At 41.2% G+C, this 20101-nt stretch overlaps 1 protein-coding gene across 3 annotated transcripts in view; it reads left to right on the plus strand.

Moving 5' to 3' along the window:
- The window catches only part of fam168a (family with sequence similarity 168 member A), a 59286-nt gene extending 46543 nt beyond the window's left edge, over positions 1-12743 (plus strand). Inside the window, exons 5-9 of one of the 3 annotated variants that reach the window (XM_064303666.1) lie at positions 2309-2431; positions 5589-5731; positions 5919-6093; positions 6391-6520; positions 6849-12743. In XM_064303666.1, coding sequence (XP_064159736.1) covers positions 2309-2431; positions 5589-5731; positions 5919-6093; positions 6391-6503 — 554 coding nt within the window. In that variant the 3' untranslated portion in view covers positions 6504-6520; positions 6849-12743. The remainder of the gene's footprint in view (positions 1-2308; positions 2432-5588; positions 5732-5918; positions 6094-6390; positions 6521-6848) is intronic. The other 2 variants (XM_064303667.1, XM_064303668.1) reach the window with 2 other exon arrangements.
- Positions 12744-20101: the final 7358 nt, after the last annotated feature.

The following is a 20101-nucleotide window of genomic DNA, read 5'->3' on the forward strand; positions in this document are numbered from 1 at the left end:
GGGTCTCTTCCCCAAGAACCGACATGGTTCAGTAAAGTCGCGGTGCACTTGTAAAGAAACGGTTCGTGTGAAAAACCAAAACGTTCGGTTGGCCGCCCACAGTTCGGTTCGCCCGTGTTTGCTTCAAAAATCCTGTTTTGTCTATGTTTTCGAAATAGCTATTCACAACTTTGTGCTTTAAAAAATTGTCATGTAAAGATTAAATTGGCCATTTTTATTTGATGGCAGACAACAGAAAATAAGGAATACAAATATCAGTTAACTCGCGCTGCTTTCATTTAAATCAGAAATACTGCTGAATGAGTTGCACAGGTGAATTTGCAGCGAGTGCCCGTTAAATCACCAATCCGGTCGGTCAGTTTGCAAAATAGCAAAGTGTGCAGGAGAAGCCAGTTAGAGGATACCCTTCCATTTTTTAAATCTCCTGTTTGGGAGTGTTAACGTTAGTAATGATGGGGAAAAAAGACGGTGGATAAAACGGCGTCTGTGTGCGAGCATTGATTTGCAAGTGTGGCGTATGCTAATGACAGCCTGTCGAACGTGATGGCTCATATACATATTTACATTGTCCTGGTGTGTCCGAAACAAGCACAGGAAGAACAAATTAGCAAAGTACAGCTTTACCTTTTGAGAGAAATCATTAAACACTATTTTCTATTTATTTTGATGCAGTAAAATACTGCATTTAAATTACAAGTGGAAAAACCATTATTCTTTTAAGGATTGACTCATTTTAATCTGAGATTCGTATTAATAAATATACTCTTTCTTATTTTGTTTCTAATGCAGGTTTAATATATGGTGCATTTTGTGTTTGTTTATAATGTGGGTGTTATTTTCTATTTGAAAATAACAATGCGCCATTTTTCCTTTCGAAAAAAAATCTGCTTGTTCTCTGGCTTTTGGTGATGATTTCAGTACATTTTTGATAACCCCACTTTTATGTAAAATAAATGTACACTAGATTGGCACTGGCAATGGTACTTTTTTCTCTGCTTTTCCAAAAACATACAGAACCAAACCAAAACTACGATCCAATCCGAAATTGGGGGGCTATGTATAAAAAGGGCTGTAATTCTTATGTGGTTCACTTGATTATGGATGCAAATACCTGACAGTTTGCACCTTAACTTCATATTCATTGTTTCATTTTAAATCCAGCATGCTGGAGTACAGAGCCAAAGCAACAACAAAAAATGGCATTTTGGTACACCTAAGTTTTGGCCTATGGCTCTGTCAATCAAAAGCCTGTAGACCAGATACTGAAAGCTCTCTTATACTTCCAGTTAAGAAGCAATTGAGCACACCTGGTTAATCAGAAACATCTGTGAAGCCATTTGTTCAAATTGTTATGGCGCACTGAGATGGGGGAGCTATGTATAACAACTGCTGTTATTCTGCATGGTGAAACCAAAAAGTATTAAAATTGCCTTTCATAAAAGATGGGAATTTTTACTTTAACCGCACGTGAACTGTTTGACTACAAATCTAAAATTATGGAGTACAGAGCCAAATCAAGAAAACAATGGCTTTGTCCCTATCATTGTGGAGCTCACTGTGTATATGTGTTTATAAATGCATACACACACACACACACACACACACTCACATAATGAGAAGTGTGTAGAGCTGGGAGCCAGGCCAGTAGGAAGTGTTGACATGTTGGAATGTGCAGAAGGCTTAAGACCAGGAGGTACTGTACCGTTTGATGGCGACCGCGGTGTCTCACTGTGGGAACATGCGTTGTTACTGCAGTGTGTTGAGCTGTCAGGATATGGGAGCAGGTAATGAGAACAGTGCCAGAAGAGGGGAGATGCTAGTGTGAGGATGAGCAACTCACTAAGAACAATTTCAAGGCGTACCGCTTGAGCAGCCCATGAGAGCAGTCGCGGTGTACGAGTAGCCAGTGGCAACAGTATCAGTAGATATGAGGAGCCAATGAGAACTAAATGATAACAGTATTAAGAAGTGGGAGGAGCTAAGGAGCTAGCTGGTATGGGAGGGGCTAGTGAGTACTGTCATGTTGTGGGTGGAGTCATTGAGAGTATCATTGTGTCACTGATATGTGTATTAATGAAATTGTAATATAGTTGACCTCCAAAGCAGGGGGGTGGGCGGAGGGGGAAAAAAGAACAAAGAAAAAGCAGGAAGTTGAAAAAGGAGTTGGCACATGAGAACATTTGGTATGCTGTAGCCAAAGGAGGAGTGTTTGTACTGTCCTGTGGTGTGTGTGTGTGCGTGCGTGCGTGCGTGTGTGTGTTTGTGCCTGTGTGTGTAACCCCCCTTCTTCTGTTGTCTGTCGGGACAGTGCTGCTGGTGAAGCAGGGCTGGGCACAGACCTCCACCTCAGGGCCCACTGAGGGTTCCTATGACCTGGCAGTGGACGCGGGCTCAGAGAGCAGATCTTACCAGGCCTCGTCTGCAGCATTCAGTAAATATGCCTCCTTTTCTCCGGATATTCACCCCATCACTGACAGAGCTCACGCACCACCAGGAAGGGGGGTGGGGTAGGATTCCGTTTAGGCAGCGGCATGCGGCCTGGGACAGGGACAACTCCCGGTGGCTGGAGGATTAGGACAGAACCGGAATAGGACAGGCAATTCCACAGCCGTCTGAAGAGTGTGACTACAGGGGCCATAGAGAAGGGCAACTACAGGGCCTTTAGGAAAAGAGGAATGCGTAGGGCTACAGAACAGAAATGTGCTCGGGTTTTGCATTCCACTGCAAAGTGAGGTCAATCATATTTTGTGTCAAATATTTTTCACTAAATGCTAGGCTACGTATTTTAAATAAAGTCACAGCCTAGCCATTTCAAGGATATTTATCAACTAAGTATGATATACACTGCTTGTGTCATGTGATAATTAAAGCTGGTTTGTATTTCTATGGAGATGTGGTGTTGGGCAATTACTTGGAACTGCTTTGTCTACAGACTGCCACAGATGTGACCTGTTTGATAGAGTATACATCTTTAATAATGGTACCTCTGTCACCTTGAAAAGCTGTTTATAGTCTGAGGCATGGCTCAATGTTTAATCATCTGCAGTATGCGGTTTATGGTGGTCAGCATACACTTTACAGAACTGTGAAACTGTATGTTTGTGTTCTTTGGTAGTGAATGACATGTTGTTTTCTGGGCGGCCTTTGTTTGTGGAAATTGTTTTTCCCTCCTAAGACTGACATGTCATGAGGGTGCTAGTTTCTCTCTGACCAGAGAGAGTAAACAATCTACAAGGGAAGCTCTTGAAGGACTGTCACTCAAATTGTGATGTTATTTTTTATTTGCAATTTTGGGCTGTGTGTATTATTTGACACATTTAACCATGAATCAGAAAGTAGAATTCTATCATCTTTCACTTTTGTTATCCATGGTTTTGTTTTTGTTAACCATGGTTTCTGTGTGTTCAAAGACAGGTTTGTGTTTGTAAAACAGCTTGGCGTTAACTACAAAAAAGAGCCAGCTGATATATGAGAACAGTTATTCTCACATAATAAATTGATATGTAAGTTCACCTACTCTACTCCGCCTCCCATGTGACAAAAGGATCTTTGAAAACCTGCTGAAAACTGAGATAACGTATCTGTATATTTGGAACGATAAACAGCAGCGGGTGTTTCATCGGCTCGGTGCACAGTTCGGTGTTTCTTTGTTTTGCATAATTTGCATACTTATCTCAGTTAAGCGTGCAGTTGTCACCAAACCAGCGCCTGAACGGTGGTCTGGTCCTTGTGGCTGTTTCCCTGCTTGTGTGTTGCCGGCAGCTGTGTGTGAAAGCACAGGAATTGGGGTTGCGTAAGCACTTTGAAGCGTTTCGTTTCTTCGCACTTCAGTAGGTTACTGGGAGAGGCCGTTCTCTCTGCGTGAGCCGGCTCCTCTCCCTGCGTCTGGTTAAGCAACGTGATTTCTCACCGCAGTGCACCGCAGTAACTCACACGGGAAGGAAAACAGAATGACAGTGCGCCACATAACGCAGTAAATCTTAGCAGGTCAGTTAGTCTGAACACAACACTGGCGGCTATCTCCACATGATAACTTACGGCGTAGCTCAGTGATTGTAGCAACTCACTGCGGCTCTCATGTAATTTAGCTGGCAACGGATCGGTAAGAGGAAGCATGCGGGGTAAAACCATGTCATGACTCACGAATCGACTTCACTCGACAGGTGAAATGTGATACCTCATGCGACGGCTCACAAGATGTCAGTACATTCGTCAAACAGCGCAGCTCTTCTCAAAAGTGGTATGCCCACAGGGTATTACAGGCAACGTTTCACAATATCCCAAAACCGAACCTGTAATGTATGAATCGTGATCGTTTTCATAGGCTATGTTTAATTAAGCCACTCTATCATCTACACACCCAGTATTTTTACTTTTCACGTGTTGCATGAATGCGATTTTCCATCCGTGGTTTCTTTTTATGGCCCTTTTTCTGCAAAATCTTTGTAGTTTGAAGGAGTGATAGCCTTTCGTCCCATTTCATCATTCTTAGTGTCGTTTTTTTCTCAGACTCGCCAGATCCTTCTGCTCTTTCTCATTTTTGGCATTCACGTGTCTGTGCACACTGCTGAGCTTTTGAGATAGCGCACTGACTTGGTGCTTCTGTGCTGTTGCATCGACCTATTACCACATTATTACCGGTCCTTGCCAGAGGCGTCCGATCAGACGAAACTAGATATTCTGGCACATGCATTTCATGAAGCAGTTGCACTTCAAAACGTCGGACAGGTGGAAACTTGTTGGGATTGTGATCTAATCCTTTCTGATCAGCCTTAGCACGCCAAACTAGGAATGGGCCATGCACGCACGTTCCTGGCCAAAACCAACTGCCTTCCCTAAAACATAAAGAACACGTCCAGTTCCGGCTTACTCATCCGCAATCTTTACCCCTTAAGGTGTGTCCATAACCTGGATCAGTGTTTGAGATCGAGACCTGTCCATACTGAATCAACCCAATCTGAAAGTACTGCTTTTACAAGTGCTTGTACAACAGGTTCTTGAGTAGTAAATCTAATCTGTGTGTATGGATTTTATACCAGTATAATCATTATTTAAAAACTAGAGTGGTATCCGGTGAATAGATTTAATTTCTGACTGTACATAATGCTGTGGAGTGCAACTAGAGGGGGCTGTATCACTTTCCAAGATACTGAATCCCAGCTAGTCTCAACAGGACCTAACTGCTTTTCAGTAGACCAACCCTAATTTAGAACATAATCTACCATGTCACTGCACTGCTGGAATAAATGACACAGAACTAGTTTTCAGGATAAATACTGTATGTAACATTGTAATTTTTTCAGTCCATACACAGTGATATTTGTCGGGTAGCATTGGGCATTATGCAAAGTGCATTGTGCTTTACATAACAGACAGAAAGACTTGCGTGCATTCTTACTGTTGGATCCAGACGCAACTGAAGCTGTAACAGCCTTCAATAGACAGAGGGAGCTAGAGAGCTCACATGCGTGCTTTGATGACCCTAATCGCTGCCTCCATGTCCAAACCCACCATCCTTTCCATCATGTCATGAGTGAGAGAAGCTGGCTCATGCCTGACGCCCCAACTGTCTCGCCTCTCTCTCTCAGGATACACCGCTGGGACCCCCTACAAGGTGCCCCCCACCCAGACCAATGGAGCCCCCCCACCCTATTCCCCATCCCCCAACCCCTACCAGACGGCCATGTACCCAATCAGAAGTGCCTACCCCCAGCAGAATCTCTATCCTCAGGTAAGTGCCTACCATCCAATCAGCTAGAAACACCTGGAATTCCTATAGGCAGGTGACCCTACTCACTTAGTAAAACTGGCCGTGTCACTAATTATTATTATTATTATTATTATTATTATTAGTATTAGTAGTAATTTCGTAAAAATCTCTCTCTCTCCCTCTCTCTCTTTCTTTCTCTCTCTCTCAGGGTGCTTATTACACACAGCCTGTGTATGCAGCTCAGCCTCATGTGATTCACCACACCACAGTGGTCCAGCCCAACAGCCTCCCTTCTGCCATATACCCCGCCCCTGTCCCTGCCCCTCGCTCTAACGGAGTGGCCATGGGCATGGTGGCAGGGACCACCATGGCCATGTCAGCAGGTAAGCCCCTCTGGCTCCACACCCGCTTCTAGTGCATCCCAAATGTTTTATCTTCTCCTATCTATTTTGGAATCACCAGTTGTCCTTCAGACATTTACATCCACCACTAAAGCATTTCTCTAGACTAACTAGAACCAAGACCAAAAATCTTGAAAATTCACAAATGAAAATGGATTAAACTGTCAAAATGGAGGTTAGAAATACCTTTGCCTTCTAAAACTAAAATTGAAAAGAATGTTTCCTTTTGGAATCGACACCTGCTAGATGACAGTAAATGACTTCTGCCTCCGCCCACAGGAACCTTGCTGACCACCCCACAGCACACTCCCATTGGAGCTCACCCCGTTACCGTGCCAACGTACAGGCCTCAAGGGACGCCTGGGTACAGCTATGTGCCTCCTCACTGGTAAACCATCAACCAATTCATGTAAGTTACTCTGCTCACACCCTCCCCAGTAAGCTTTCTCACTGAATTAGGGCCATGGTCCCATAGGCAGCAACAGGCATGATGCAGAGCTTTCAGTCAGTAACCATCTCTCATGGAAGATTTACTGCTCGTCTCTTATCGTAATATGAACGATACAGAATACTTTCCATGTTGCTTTCGGTTTAGTTGTCAGGCTTCACATTAAGAAACCATAATTTCTGAAAATCGACTGGAGGCTGTCAGTCCCACTCACCTTAACCAGCGCGTACGTTTTGGCCTGCCGTGTGTCTTTTGAGTAACACAGCCCTGTCGTCTGTTCGCTTTTCAGATCTGCAGTCAAAACATTGTATGCAACTACTCAAGTCTTACATCGGTGCACTGTGGTCAACATCGGAGCACTGCGTCTGTTTGCAAGAACAAAAAAAAAGTGCAAGGGTCACTTTATGCATTCTTTAGTGTTTTTGTAAAAGCTGCTTTTAAAACTGTTTTTTTTTTTAAGTTTAAAGTTTTTTTTTTGTTTGTTTGTTTTTTTTCTGCACCTCTCTGTTGTATTTCTTTTTTTTTAATTTATCAACAATTTCTGTCAGAAACTCCAGGCAGACCAAAAGCAGTAGTTGAGGATGTTCTTTTTGGTGTTACCGCTGCTCATGTCTCTGGGCCGATTCCAGCTATAGGAATGCGCAGACTACACCCTCATCATTATGGTCGTCATCGTTATAATCATCATCATCTTATGCTGCCAAATTTTTCTAAGGATTAGATGTTAGCACAGGGTCTTTCTTATGTTCATTTCCCAGCTTCCTCTGGGATGGGCTGACTGGAGATTGTGCGGCTCTTAGTTTTTTGGGGTTTTTTTCCCTTTCAAATTTACTTTGGCTTTGGTTTCATCTTCCAGTACTGAGAACGAGGGTCGTCTTCCAGCTTGTAGCAAATATTAGGTAGACGTGTTCTAAATATACCCACTGTATGACCATGTAAACGCGATAATCCCTTCGCTAGGAAAAAGAATTCTGTAATCTTAGTTATACACTACGTAGAAGATATTTAAATAAGTCGGTGACATAATTAGCTTGTACGTCAAGATATACCGGTAGTAAGCAATCTTTTAAATATATAAGTATATTTTATAAGTATGTGCTTGTGTGTATTCACACACACACAAACACACTCATAAACTGCATAGGGTGTGTTGTATTGCACGTTGACCAGGGTTTAGTTGCATCACTTTGCTCAGAATCCAGGCTCTGATGTGAATGAAGTCTCAGTCATGTGCCAACATATGGGGAGAGGGGTTAGAGGAGGGACTTGAATTATTCAGGAACATGTCAAGGATGCAAAGGGATTTAAAACCATTGATATACTGTGCATTGGACAAACACAACAAGGAAGGCACAGTAAAAATCCATTAAAGTAAGGGTGATTTTTGGAAAGGATAAGGAGGAGTTTAGAGATGATGTCACCCTGAACCTGCCAGAGCCCCACCCCCCACACCACTCTGCTGCAGGTATAGGGACTGATTTACACATGTCGTTAATTCATGACAGAAGTAGCTAGTTCTACCTTGTGCAAATTAATGGAGTCTTATTGGTAATAATACACATAAAGAGGAATTCATTCTTCCTTTAAATATGCTGTTGTACTCTAGCGGTACAAGTAGTAAGCTCCAAGTGTGGGACTCTTAGGTAAGAGAGGGGTTTGATGAAGGTGTTGGTACAGAGGGTAGGAGGATAAGTCAAGCTGTTTGCTGCATCATGGGGGAGGGGGGGGATAGGGCATACTTAGCCACCATTACTGGACCCTGACAATCGACACTGAGGCGTCAGTTTTTTTATATTGTTTTTCTTTTCTTTTTTTGCCGAGCGCCCCACTATTTTGTTGGCTTGAATAATGGTAATGGTAATGGTAGTGTCATCATTTCCATAGTGGCAGTGTCTTATTCTGGTTCCCTGGTTGGCCCCATGACTGTTGGTGAGAGGCAGAATGGAAGCTTAGTTGGTCACTGTGGTCACAGGCGAGAAGAGAAAGCAAAAATGAAAGTAGACTGCTTTATTTTCCATTTGACTGAAATTCAGAAACCAAAATCACACAAATATTTTGCATTGCGGATTCCGTTGCATTTCCCCACCTGTTCCGGTGCTCTACCTCTGATCTGCACCCATTGGAACACTCTAACACACACACACACACACACACTCTTTCGCTCTCTCTCTCTCGCTCTCTCACACACACACACAAACACAACTTTTTTCTAGTTTTGTTTTGTGTTTTGGTTTTTCTGGTGACGCTACCATTTCTAAACCAGGCTTCAGTTTTATCTGTCTCCTTCCATGTTATGACTGAAAGATCAAAGGTCGTGTGGTGTAGGAATGCCTGGTATCAGCTGGAGTAGATGTTTTGCACGGCCTTCCGATTCCTCCTCACTTGGAACACATGGAAGTCATGTGACCACATATCAGCATTGTATTACTATAAGTGCACTGATAAGCATTGCACAAACATCTATGAATAATAATCTATGCTAAAAATAGGTACTTCACATGGGCTCTGAAAAGATGAGCTACTTTTAATTTTTACAAGTTCAAAATGGTACCCTGTAGTTTGATCATTTTAAGACAAATTGGTATTAAACAGTATCACTTATTCTTTTTCTGCTGAGGTTTGTTAACCACTAATTTTGTTGCAAGTAAAAGAATTTGATTACATTCGGCAGCCTATTGCCCAAAGCAACTAGAGCATTTAAAAATAAAAATAAAAACATATTCACACGTTTGATAGCATGTATGGTATGATTGAATGTGTTATATATGCATCAAGCAGAATGGTGTTCTCACAAAGCATGGTTGCATCACAAGCGCTGCAGGAGGATTTAACAGGTTTGGGTTTAGCATTTAACCCCCTCTGAATGACCATATTCCCTGCGTATAAAAGTGTTTATAAGGCATATAAAGGAAGGGCAGTTGTGCATTGGTAAAGGTTTGATGCAGGAACGCACTGCTGTGTAGTCACTTTTGCCATTGAAAGGGCACTCAATGGCCATGTTTTGATTTAACTTTAAGGTGTTCCATCAGAAGCTCCTGGGTACCATCCTTCTAAAATCGCCCCATGCAGCATTTAAGAGAATGTTATGTCATTGTCTGTTTTGAGTGAGAACATTCCTAATGGTAAACTGAACACAGTAAAGACATTTACAGGTCTTCGCTTTAAATGACATGGGTGACATCTGAAAGTTTTTCAAATTTAGTTATTTAGGTTTTCTTTATCCAAAGCCCTGCCCATTTGCACCCAAATGAGTAAGTCTGTCCCTGCATTGCACTTGGAGACTACTTCCACCTTGACCCTTTTTTTTCTTCTTTTTGTTCATCTCCTAGTTCAAAAAGAGTGCTGTGCTTTGCATATTCAGGAACTGTTCAGGTTTTGCCTGATTGTGATCGGTTGTGCAACTGCAAGCGTAGTCCTGCTGTAGCGCCTAGGAATAGAGCAATCTGTGCACAACACACCGGCTCTTTAAACCCTATTCATTTTGTTATTCATGGTGCCTTTTACAGAAGGTAAGATAATGAATTATATTTTTGGTTTTGTTTTCTTGAACACATTTTCTATAGATGTGTGCAGTTTGCTATGAACACTGCTCAGTCTGCTCACTATCAGCCTGTTCAGTGCACTGATAGCTCCAAATAAGATAAAATAAGATAAAATAATCCTTTATTAATCCCGCAGCGTGGAAGTTTGCAGTGTCCTTGAATTTGATAGAAGCTGTGGACTGCTGAAAACCTTTACCTCTGCCCTGCTCTCCCTTTCCTGAGTAGCATTTTACAAAAAAAGTAGAAATAAAGAAGTAATTGTGGTTTTATGACTTGGGATTTGACCCCCAGAGCGAGCAAACACCATTCTCTGAATACTACAATGACTTTTTTGTATGTCCTTGCTTAAAATCATAAAGTAAGACAAGACTTGAACAATGCATATTAGTAGTTGTATTGGCCAAATTCAATGTGCAAGTAGAAATGAGGGTGGGTGTTTATTTTATTTTATTTTTTTTTGGTTTTTTGTTTTTTTGTTTGAATGGGTGGGTGGGTTGGTGGGGATCAGGTTTTACCTTCAAGAGATTCAACCATGTGTATGAGTATTGCCTCTGGTATTTTAAACTTTAAAAAATAACAAAAAAAAATAACTTAGGTTTAAAAGAATCAGTTCTGATTATGTAATTTAAGCGCTTTTTACCATAAGTGTTATTTAAGTTTTATTGATGATTGATGTTTATTATTCTTAAATAGAGGAACTTTATGGTTGAATTGAAGTGGGGTGCCTCTGTATTTGTCAGGGAGCATTTCAGAACACAAGTCTGAGGGAAGGGGTTTTCACTCAAAAGCATTTAAAATGTTTTTGCTCCCTTGGGGAGGGGCAAAGTGTAGAGCTGGCACCCTCTGGAAAGAGCTGCCGTTGCCCTAAGACCTGGTGAACTGAGCCATGCTTCCATTAACCGACAGGAAAGAACACTTAGACTTCTGTCCCACTATGATTGATATTGGCTTAAAATTCCAATTTCCAGTGCCCACTCGGATCCAGTTCGTTCACCTTTGATCTGGTTTGTAAAATTTGTGACTTCACCCCTTAAGTGACAGCATCAAGCACATGGCCATCCTATTAATCTTTGTCTTCTGTGGGTCCCACGTGTTTAACAGAGGGGCTGGGGGAAGGGAAACTCACTTCATAAAACTGGCTGCGAGACATAACCCGAAAAAGTCACTTTCTGAACGTACACCAGCAGATCTGTGCACTGTTGACGGGTGAAGCCGGTTGGACTGCCAGTCACAGCTGCCGCGGTCATACGTTATCCCAGTGTGCAGGCTCTGAACTAGTAAGTGCTTTTATTTCGCATGGGTTATTTTGGAAGGATTCGCTGGAAGTGAAACCATACAGAAAGCGCCGGGGGCCAAGTCAGCTGGCAGGTCAGCACTTCCTCTTTAAGTTTGTTTTGGCACTTCAACCAGAAAGACACCTTTAAAACACTTCGTCCTTACGCGGTGTGCATAGTTTCAGTAACGTCTCTGGGCAGCCCTCAAATCAGTTTAAATTTCTGTAGTGTTGTAGCAACGTGGTAACCTTGTCATAGCTTTGTGGGAATGTTATAAGGGTATTTGTTATGTGTCAGCCAACTGAAATAAATGAATAAAATGTAAAGGCTCAAGACACCAAATGTCCGTTCAGAAAGAAGTTCTATGATGGACTCTGCTTTGCCTCCACTGTTTTCATTAATCCATGTTATTAAATTCCAAATAGCATGAAATGGCTTTTCCCTCCTCAGATGTTATTGTCAGTATTCACATTGAACAGCAACCAAGAGTATTTTGTGATTTAATAAATACAAATTTAAAAAGTTGAGTGCCCTCATTTGCATATTAATGTATTTGTCCTTTTCATGGCCATTTTCGGTCAGTTGGAATATTTCCTTTCCCCTCCCCGTCTCATCAGACATTGTAAATCTGCAATAAGATTTAAGTGAATACAAAGCATGATAATTGTAAGGGTTTCCCTCCCCGCCCCCTTTAAAATGTCTGTTTACTATCCATGTAGCTATACGTATGTGCTGATGTACATACGAGAGCCAAACATGCAGACCCCCTGACACACAGCTCAAAGGTTCCGCCACTGTTGCTTCAAGTGTTAAGGGTTAAGGAGTTACCCCAAAGCGTTACATTTGTTGAGAAATAGTTAAAATCTTTAATTTTAATATTTTTAACAAAGCTTGAGATTTCATCAAAACATTTAAATGATGATTTGAACGCCAATTGAAATGCAAAAAGTGTAAATTCCATGTCTTCCATAGTGCCATTTTCCAGAGTGTGTGTGTAGGAAACAGCACCTGGAGGTTCAGTACCAGGCTGACACGGAGCACGCTCACAGCATCTCTTTTTAACGCTGTGGCAGCAACACAATCTTGTCATGAGGTCTCAGCAACGGTGTGGGAACGTTTTGCTACGAGTTAGCTCGGGGTCCAGTGAAGCAGAGAGACCCAGGCTTGTGGATATGAAGTGTAAGTCTGTTTTTATTATTTTTGTTTTTGTTGTTTTTTTTTTTTTTGTTTGGTTTTTTTTTTTTTTTTTTTTTTTGAAGATCAGTTAGTGATCTCAGTGACAGAATTAAGCCAAGTTTGTAATTGTATAATATTTACTGTAAGATGTAGAACATTCAATAACTATTAAAATCTTTCCCAAAAAAAAAACCGTCTTCACTCTTTCTGACGTGGTCTGTTTCGCTTCTTGTTGCATGTTCTCGTTCTCCACTCGTGAAGTAACAGCTCCTGGAATGTATGCAAGTGCTATGGACAGTATGTAACCATAATGGGACCTTAGGCCAGAGAATGTGACAAGAAACTCCCAACATGAAATTGGTCCTGCTTCGTTGACCCCAACTAAACACAAGCATACATGGGTTATATTTTGGAGGCTATAAAGGAGGAGAAAAGGAATTAGTAAAGCTACAAATTTGGAGTCTGCTTGACTTCTCCATGACAGGGAAATCTGTTCTTTCAAATTTTTGCAAAGTATCAGTCACTTGCCCAAGTACACATGCACGCACGCAAATCTGCACATTGTGGTTGCAGATGTCTACAACTGGGAAAATGAAGGATAGTTAGGAATGTGTGGACACATAACTGCTCATGTATATCAGAGATCTTCTGCAGCCTCTAAGGTGTGATGATGTGTTTATTGTGAAAAGCATAGCCAGCAACAGAGTCGTAAATTAGTTATACTGTAATCAGAAGCCAGCAAAGGAGACAAGAGACGCTCTCATTCATTCCAGCTCTAGATGACTGAAAAATATACATCAATTTGCTGAAGGGCCACTCACATCTTGCTTGTATTCTCTACCTCTACGCAAGGGACTGTGACAACTGAGGATCATACAGATGAGTAGAACTGCAGTCAACAGCGAAGTAACACTGACAAAGAGGTTGGCTTTCCTGTCTACACGATTCACACCTTTTTAAAATGTAAAAATGAGGTATGACCAACATTGCTTAGATGTATGATTAAGTTGAAGAATGTGTGCTACTAAATCACTGATCTCCTATATTGCACAGTTCTGTCTCAGGTTATGGATAAGAGGTCGCTGAGCACCAGTAAAACCCATGGTAGCCCTTTTAAAGGATGTTTAAAAACCCACATACTTAGTATTGTTTTTATATGAATTCTTTGGAATTGTATGTGTTATGTGGCTTGCTTTAAAAACTAATTTCTTCCTCTATGAGTTTTGTGCAATATTTTTGCTGTAAAGTGTTTTGAGGGCATTTCTTGAAAAGGGCCATATGAATTATCATTCTTACTGTTTGTTGCACGAAGGGAGTAAACAAAGCAGACTGCAAGAGGAAAACTGTTCCAACTATCCTGAAAGGAATCACAGAAGATATGGATGAGCCATATTTTGTTTATTTTTGCTTTCGCACGGGGGGAGGGTTCATTTCTTCTCAGCTTATTTTCGTTTCTGAACATTGCCTTGGGGTATTTCTTGTGTAATTCATAAAAATAAGCAGACCAGTCCATTCACTAAGCATAGACTAGGTCCCCAGCTACACCTTGTCTAATAACAACCTTATCTGTAGCTGTGCTCTTTGCCCTCTGCCCCTGCTCTCTCTGTCCACTTTCTCCTCTCACAGATAAAGGCATCTCAAATTCTCTCCCACGATCTAACCATTTGTTCTTTGGACCTAACCCTTCCTCCCAATCTCTGCTCCAGTCATCATCATTTTTTTCTTTCCACTGTGTGATCTACAGATCTCCACACACCTCAGCAGGCTAGAATGACATCTTGAGCTAGATGGAAAATGGCCATCTGAAGTTCAATCTAGCTTAGACCGAGATGCCCCACATCCCTCCCAAGGCTTTCCCCTCTTCCCTCACCTCTCCCCCACATCTGGACTACTGTAACTCTTATCCCTGGCCTCTCTGCCTCTGCCATCGGGCCTCTTCATCTCATCCAGAACACTGCTGATTGCCTGGTCTTTAACCTCACAAAACACTCCCATGTCACACCCCCCTCACTGCTTCTGGGTAAGTACTGCCCTTGAACCTTTATTTTTTGTGTTTGGATTGTAAGCCGCTCTGGGTAAGAGCATCTGCTAAATGCCTGTAAAATAATGTGCTAAAACAATCAAAATGACGAAAATTGTTGTGTGACATACAAAGATATGGGGAGCACTTGAAATACTGACTTATAACTTGATTCATTTCAGTCAGCAAGAGATGACCAATTTGGAAACTTGAACATCCCTTATGTGGTAGCATAAAATGCCCATTGAGTGATGTTCACTCACAAATTGGCCCTCACTATTATTTTTTTAAATGATTTCTTTAAACTGGCCCACCCAGTGTGTTGAGACTAGCTTGTGAGAATGTGCTGTTGAGCTATTCTTGGAAGGCCAGCATCCTCAATGCCACTGAACTACAGAAATAGAGTGTTAGAGTTTATAGTCTTAAGACCTTGACGTGTGTTACCATTTTTGAGCCATTAGTTATCTTGGCAGATTTCCCATGCTTTTTTCCCACAGGAATTTCGATTTCTCCAGAAAATAAGGTTTGTAAGCCTACATGAGTTTCATGTTCTTTTCTATGAAACAAATTACACCCATTAATATATCAAACGTGAATTTAAAAGCCATTATGTGCTTCAAAAAAGTAAGTTGTTAACAAGTTGCTATATTGAAACCACAACAATGGCCACTTTCTGCCAGCCATCACTCAAGTTTCCATACTAGCCTGCCTGCACGCCATAACTGTTGTAGTTTTAATATTTATCTGACTCACTGGATATAGACTGTGGGTATAAGCCTGCCGTTGGCCGACTATTTCAATCAGAATTCTCCCCCCTTCCGCTATCTGCGTGTTACTGTTTTTGCTAGGGCACCATCGCTGCATCCTGGTCTTAGCACCGCCCAAGACATTTGTGATTGGTTTAAAGAAATACAAACAAGCCAGAGCGTTTTTTTCCCCTATACCAATTTGAATGATAATGGGTTGAGCCAAACCTTTCTCCAGCACTGATACGAAGTGTGGAGATAGATCTAGCTATGCCATATTATTTCAATATAGAAACTTCTAAGCACCTTTTATAAAGCACATAACAGCTTCTAAATTTACCGTTGAGATATTAATGGGTGTAATTTACTAACTCGTAGAACAAATCAAGAAACTCTCTAAGGCTTAGGTTAACCACAGACTTCATTTTCTAAAGAAATAGAAATTCCTATGGGGAAAAGAGCATTGGAAATCTGCAGAGGGAACGCGTTTCAGAAAAAGAAAACTGAAGTGTTCACTTATGACCAAAATACAGGTGGCACCAGCCACCATTGGATTGAGGGTGCGTCCCAATGCTCAAAAAATATATCCTCCACTACCACCTTGTCTCCTCCATGTCCCGGAAATGAATCTTTGTGTCCTCCCGTCCTCCGGTGTCCCAGTATTGGAGTGCACAGGACTGTGTTGACGAAGTCATCCTTCACTATTATTATTGACAAGTAGTCGAGTGCATGTGTGGCATACTCCGAGAGAACAGTACAGGCCTGAATGCTTGACCCCTAATACGAGGGGGTCCGGTGGCTCTGTTATGCTGTGGGGGGGAATTTATTCTGAGTGATCACCTTTATGCCATGATGAAACATTTCAATCTGGGGGACTGGACTGGGGGACTGTTGGGACTGGTCTCTTCCAAAATGACAATGCCCCCGAGGGGTCACGGAATGGTTTAATGAGTATTAAAACGATGTCTTCGAAATCACCATATCTCAACCAAAGTGAACGCCTTTGGGAGATTTTGGACCGAGAGCATTCTCTACCACCATCATGAAAACACCAAATGAGGGAATATGTTTTGAAAGAATGGTGTTCAATCCCTCCAGTAGAGTTCCAGAGACTTGTAGAATCTATGCCAAGGTGCATTGAAGCTGTTCTGGCGGCTCGTGGTGGTCCAACACTATACTAAACACTAAGTTGGTTTTTCCTTTAACCCATTAAGACCGGATGCAACATTTCCGTGTATATCCGTTTAAGACCGGATGTGACGTTTGCATGCTTCTCCCTTTAGAGCCGGATGTTGTGTGAGTGCGGTTTAGATGCTGTCATCGTTTTCAAGACAAGTGACCGATGAAAGGCATCGTGATTCGCTGAAATACACGTTGGTAAGGCGATTATACATCAATGCAGTGAGAGCGCTGAGTATTTTTTTTTTTAAGCGTACGTCCTCTGGTGGTGAAGAATGGAATCATCCAAGTACTGCCACTACAGACAGAAAATGCAGCGTACCCGAAGTAAGCAGTGAACACAACAGTGAGCCCATTTCTGTTACAAGAGTATGAACAAACTGTGATATAGTTATTGCACTACCACTGCCAGTTTGTTTGTCTTATTGAAAATATGGCCGGAAACAACAAGCAAATTTGTCAACATTTTCAGTTTTATTGATTTGTTAAAAAATGTTGATGAACATTGGGGCAAATACTTTCCAGTTAAAGCCAAAGGTTTAAGCCCTCAAATGGTTTTTATTTCATGTTTCTATCTGCTACAGAGGCTAAGAAATAAAGGTTTTAGTGAACGTTGACAATTCTGTCAAGTTTTTGAGAAAACCCTCAGGTTTTAGGAGGTTGTTTACAACAATGCCTTAGGTTTCATAATGTTTTTTAGAGGGTGCCTTAGGTCTAAATGGGTTAATTTGTCACCCATCTGTATATTGCGCTCATAAGCAAACAGTTCCGTTGTCATTTTTCTGAAATTAGGTACGTTTTGTAATGTCATTGTGTTTTCGATTTGCAATTGCTTTCCAATTTGTAGATGCGTTTTGATATATATATTTTGTGCTTCAGCGATGTCTTTTCTTGTTTCTTTTGTATGTATGCTTTTTAGCTGCTACCGCAGCTCTATAGCTCTGTCTGTCGGTTGGTCGGTTGGTCCACAAAAGTGTCCCACCCCGTAGCAGCCACAGTTTTTGCCCCAGGAAGTTGAATTTTGGCATGCAGGATGATCATGACTGAAAATAGAGCTGAGTAACTTTCTGGCCGATTGACCAAGAGGGGGCGTGGCGATGGCCATAGCCTATCACAAAAGGGCGCATAAGTCCCGAATGGATTCTCAGATTTGCACACGATTTTGTGGAAAGGTTAGTCATGAGCCTAAGAAGAGGTCACGTGTTTGTGTGAGGGTGTGTGCGGGGATGCATGCACACATGGATGCATACACGTGTGCGGTCGCAGCTATTGCGAATTCGCGCTTGTTCTTGTATGCTTTTGTGTTTGTTTTCTGTCATGTTTGCATGTGTGTTTTGTTATTTGTAAATAATTGTTTTCCGATTTGCATTCGAGTTGTAGTAATGTTGCATGTGATGCAACATTAGATTTCCGCAAACTAACCTGCCATGACAGCAGTTTTCAGTTCCTTTTCCATACTTCCGGAGTTGAAAAGGCAGACATGTAAACCTAACCAACCAGCTACAGTCTGCCAAACAGTCTTGTATCTATGCCTTTATTCCAGAATGCAGTTACCTGGCATGATGTCAGGGAGTGTGTGAATAGCTTGTATCACCAGTCATCTGTGCGGGTGCAGGAAATGCAATGGCAAGACCCGCTAAATGATATAGGGTCCTCCCCATCATAAATTTATCTGGGCTGTCAACGTCTTGAGACAGATGAGGAAGTGTGCAATGGGTGATGCTGGCAAATCACTCCACCATCTTTCCTGCACCAAAAAGGCCAGCTCACTGTGGCTCATTACAAAAATGTAAAGATGGTGAAACAGGACTCGCTGAAACACTTGACATTAATTGAAAGATGAACTGTCCCAACAATAAAGCATGCATAAAAAGGTTGTAAAACATTCAACTAAGGGAAACGTAGACGTGCATTAGCCATTTTTTAATCACAGTTGTATTTTTCAAAACTAACACATCTTCATCTGTATGAATTTTTTTACTTTTCTAATAAAAAAAAGTCAGTCTCAGTCATTTTAAGGTCACAATATTGTTTGATGCCATTCTTGACTTGATGTAACCGACAGCTGATTGTCAGAAGTGATGCAATAGTGGAAAACCATGAATTGCCCTAATCCATCAGATGCATGATTACACTGAAGTCATGTCCAGGTGACTTCATAGAATATTCTTGTAACTGAGGCAATGCATGGCCACATGGTGTTCAACGTGCACATTGTTTCAGGCTAAGGCACAATTGTGGTTTACTCTCATTTTACAAGAAAGCAAGAAAACCTTCACTTTTCCATTTATCCTAAATAAAATAAACCTGTCCACAGACTGGGAATGAATTTTTTAAATGTTTCAAAGGTCATGGCCTCTCACCACAAACTGAACCATGACCAGAATTAACTCATCCTGATTGGTAAGTATCAGCACACAACTATTCCAGACAGTTCCTGGCTGCACCCTGGTGTGAGGAACACTGAGCAGAAGTGAAAAGCAGCAAGCAATGGACAGAAAAGGTATGAGCATGATTTTACACAAGGATACAATGACAATAAATTCTGTGATGGACTCAATTCTATCAACTAATAGCTAGTAGTGATAATTAAATGATGTTTAATATTTTACCTTGTGAATAATTTCATTACCAAACTACTTTCTTAGGTTAATGTGACTATTAATGATTGTGTTATTGCTTATTGTGTAAATGGTTCCGACAGTATTTTTTACACTGGCAAATGATCGGGTTAATGCCTTTATATTTATTAGGCACTGAGAGCAGGTTAAAAGTAACATGCCAATACATTGTGTTTGTTTTCACATGGAAACTCTCACGTGGAAATATGAGCCTGTTTAACAGAAAGTGAGTGTTTTATTTATCTTGGTTTCATTGCTCCATGCCATTTTGCTCCATGACTTTTCCGGATGCAGATTTTGACAGTGAGCACCTGGAAATACCAGTGCCATGGCACTGTATGTTTCACAATAGGTTGCCTGTGGTAACCTGACTATAAATCATTATTAGGCTTAACTTTTAATTTAATAAAGCACTATCAATTCTGAATAATTGACAGCTGAGATGTTGACAGAATATATAACTTGGCTTATCCTGGCAGTTGGCATCATATTTGTGAAGATTGGCGTTCAAACAATGAATGCTGTTCTCGGAATTGTTAAATTACCTCAGAGCATGTCTTAACAAGAAAATGTAATTTTATTGGAACCAGTGTTTTGAGTGTCCCTTTTAATGTGTAGTCAACGTATGATATGAATGCAACACACTATGGAAAAAGGAAATAGAACAAATGCAATAGACGGGAAATAAAAGAATTGTCATAAAGCCAAAGATAGTTCCAGCATCTCGGAATCCTGCAGAGAAAAGACTCTTTGAAATGCAATGGGCCAAAGCCAAGATTTCCATCAGTTTAATGCACTTAACCATTCAGAAACTGCTGAGATACATTGCACATTCCAGCCTGGAATGTCAATGCATGATTGAAGATAGGCACTTTGTTGTAGAGATTTATTTGTAATTACCAAAATTTTTTTCAAAAAGTAAATTTAAAGAGGAACACCTCAGAATTATACACAACTTGACAACTATTTGATTGGAATATTGCA

This window comes from Anguilla rostrata, chromosome 12, assembly GCF_018555375.3.
Source record: "Anguilla rostrata isolate EN2019 chromosome 12, ASM1855537v3, whole genome shotgun sequence".
Lineage (NCBI taxonomy): Eukaryota > Metazoa > Chordata > Actinopteri > Anguilliformes > Anguillidae > Anguilla > Anguilla rostrata.